We start from the raw sequence: 2,920 nt of genomic DNA on the forward strand, positions 1-2,920 counted from the left end.
TTGGAGATACTAAAATAATTAAAATAAATTGAAAATTTTAATTTTAATTTTTAACTATTAAATATAATATTAACTTTCAATCTTCAATCTTAATATCTAAAAACAAACGCTATTATATGTGGGGACATTCTACTATACAGATTGAAGTGGTATAGAAAGAAAAAATAAATTATTTTCTCATGGAGCCAATTTCTTCTTTGTTATTATTATTATTAGTTGAAGCACCAAAACAAGAGAAGAATGAGAGAATAATAATTAAAGAAAATGTGTCATATTCCAAATCACTTGATATATAAAAAACTTTTTGTTAGCCAGTTTAGTTTCTAATAAATTTTAGTTACTAAATTAGTCTCTAACTATTATTTCATTAGACAAATAATTTTTTACATAATATTTTTACTTAGAACTGGACTAAGATTTTTTTTATTTAAAGGAAACTTTCATTTTTTATATAGTAATAAATATTAATTTGGTAAACTTGAAATCTGATTTGATAATTAATTTGTTTAAAAAAACAAAAGTTGAGAAATGATTTATAATAAAATTTAATGTCTAATATTTGATAATAATAAAAAAAAAACTTAAAGCTAATAAAGATATTACTTAAAAAATAATATTATATTTATCCACTACTTACTAAAAGTAATTATTGTGATCATAATGGAAGGGTCAATGTATGTCTTTGATTGCCTTAGATCTAGCGAGTTATATTTATACACTGTTCTACAGAATGACATCCAAGGATAAATTAAAAGATATCATTGTGATTTAATTATTTTCTTTTGAGATGGTATCTTTCTATAATTTTCACCAAATTGTTATATCCAAATAATGCACTACTTTGATTTGAGCTTCACATAGGTCAAGACAAAAATGGAATGTCATTATGAAAGTAAATGAATGATGTGTGTTATTTACATTGCAAGTATATAAAGCTATTAGTTTCCTTAATGGAATCATGCATAATCACTATAGACTATAGTGATTTCAATACAATGTGCAACACATACAGTGTTTTAAGCTTTCTCCTTCACTCTCCAACAGTAGTAGCATTTCCCTATAAAAGAAACTAGAAATTAAGAAAATGAACGACATCATTGATGATGAGTTCCTAATGATGAAAATGAAATAAAGGACTTTGAGAATTTTGAGTTTAATTTCCATTCTCCTAAAGGTACTAAGAACATACAATTGATAATTGAAAATTTTTTGAATAAAGAGTGAAGACTGTAGTTAATTTTTTAAGAGAAATTCATATTGTACATACTGTTTTTATTTATTTAATATTTTTTATTATGAAAAAAAAATCTCTTCAGCATAGTATTATTTTTAATAATTTTTAAAAAATTTAAAACTAAAGTATATATATAATTTAATCTAATAATTGAAAATATTCTTAAGAAATTATATCAAGCTAGCTAGTGCATGGAGTTGTTTTTATTAATTAGATGAACGAACACCCCCTCCCCCAAAGCAACACAAAAAACTGAATCTAACATATGAATTATCAAATGAGAAATAAACCTAGCTAGTAGGTATGAAAGTGCCATATCAACTAATTAAATCAAACAAAACAGTGTATATATAATTGAAAGGGCGTGTCAATTAATTAATTTGATCATCAGAAAATAAATTTGCCACAACAATCATGTAACTTGTACTCCTTATAATAATCACAATTAATTTCCTACACAATAATCAAAGATAATTAAGAGTAATAATAATTTTTTTTAAGAAAAAAAATAAATTAATGAAATTCATAAGTTACTATACGGTGGTAGAAGTAGTAGAAACATTAGCTGTAGAAGTTAGAGTACTAGCACTAGAACTAGAACCACCGGCTCCACCACCACAGGCAGGAGTTTCACCACCGCCGTTGTTGCCGTCGCCGCCACCACCACTTCCACTAGCAATAGAAATTGCACCACTTCCACTACTACTACTCACCGCCGACACCGTCACCGTCGACCTCTTTCGCTTTTTCTTCTCATAAGGGATCCCTCTCGCTTTGGCTTGTCCTTCCCTAACTTCCCTCAGGTAAATCCTAACGGCCTTGGCGCCGAACGGGTTAGACTCAGGGCGGCCTCCGTTTTCTTCGTAGGCCGCCCTGAGTCTTCCTATAAGGGCGTCAAGGCTGCCCCACGCCTGCTTAAGAGGGCAGGCGCAGGGTGCGGGAGGGTTAGGATGTCCGAAATACGGACATCCCGGCACGTGGACCTTGGTCTTTCCGAACTGATCCAAGTATTTCAAGAATTCGATCACGTGCGCGCCGCTGCACCTTGCTAGCGTTAATGGCGGCTTGTGGTTCCGAAGGTACTGCAAGAACGTGTTCCAGTCTCTTCGCTTCTGAGACTCGTACCTGCTCGGTGGCGCCGGCGGCGATGATGTCTCCGCCGGCGTGGCTGTGGTAGTGGTAATTGTTGGTGCTGCAGCAACAGGCAGCGGTGATGGAGGTTCAGGCTCTCCTCTTTCTTCTCCTCTTCCTCCACCTTCACTACCTGAAGCTGTGTCCATTAATGAAGAAGCACCACAACCTAGTAATATAGGTTATGGTTTTTCTGTTTGTGTTTGGTTATTGTGTGATGTGGGGGTAGTTTTGATTTAAGAGTTTTTGTAAGAAGGGTTGGGTTGGGTTTCGAAGGTTTTAAGGTTTGGTTGCTGTTGTTAGTTCAGTGTTTTAAGGTTTTGAAGGTTTTAAGGAGTGTGTGTGTGTTTGTTTGAGTTTGCGGTGAATGTTTTCACGGGAAAGGGTTTCTGGTTTCAGAGAGAGAGAGAGAGAAAGGAGCGTTTAGTTTTGGTTTGGTTTGGGGGAGAAAGAGAAAGAGAGAGAAAGAGAAAGAAAAATGGGAATTTTTTTAGGGAAAAGAGAGAGAGAGAGATTGGTGATGGGACGTGAAAAAGCATAGGATGAATGAATGGG

At 33.6% G+C, this 2,920-nt stretch overlaps 1 protein-coding gene across 1 annotated transcript; it reads right to left on the reverse strand.

The window, feature by feature from the left end:
* Positions 1,584-2,914, reverse strand: LOC107647273 (protein LIGHT-DEPENDENT SHORT HYPOCOTYLS 6). The gene has a single exon (XM_016351390.1). It carries the CDS (start codon positions 2,512-2,514, stop codon positions 1,768-1,770), a length of 747 nt encoding a protein of 248 aa, XP_016206876.1. The 5' UTR covers positions 2,515-2,914; the 3' UTR covers positions 1,584-1,767.

This window comes from Arachis ipaensis, chromosome B01, assembly GCF_000816755.2.
Source record: "Arachis ipaensis cultivar K30076 chromosome B01, Araip1.1, whole genome shotgun sequence".
NCBI classification, from domain to species: domain Eukaryota; kingdom Viridiplantae; phylum Streptophyta; class Magnoliopsida; order Fabales; family Fabaceae; genus Arachis; species Arachis ipaensis.

What these genes read in the sequence shown, in the direction of transcription:
- LOC107647273 (XM_016351390.1), bottom strand. Translation starts at nt 2,514, where the DNA reads ATGGACACAGCTTCAGGTAGTGAAGGTGGAGGAAGAGGAGAAGAAAGA.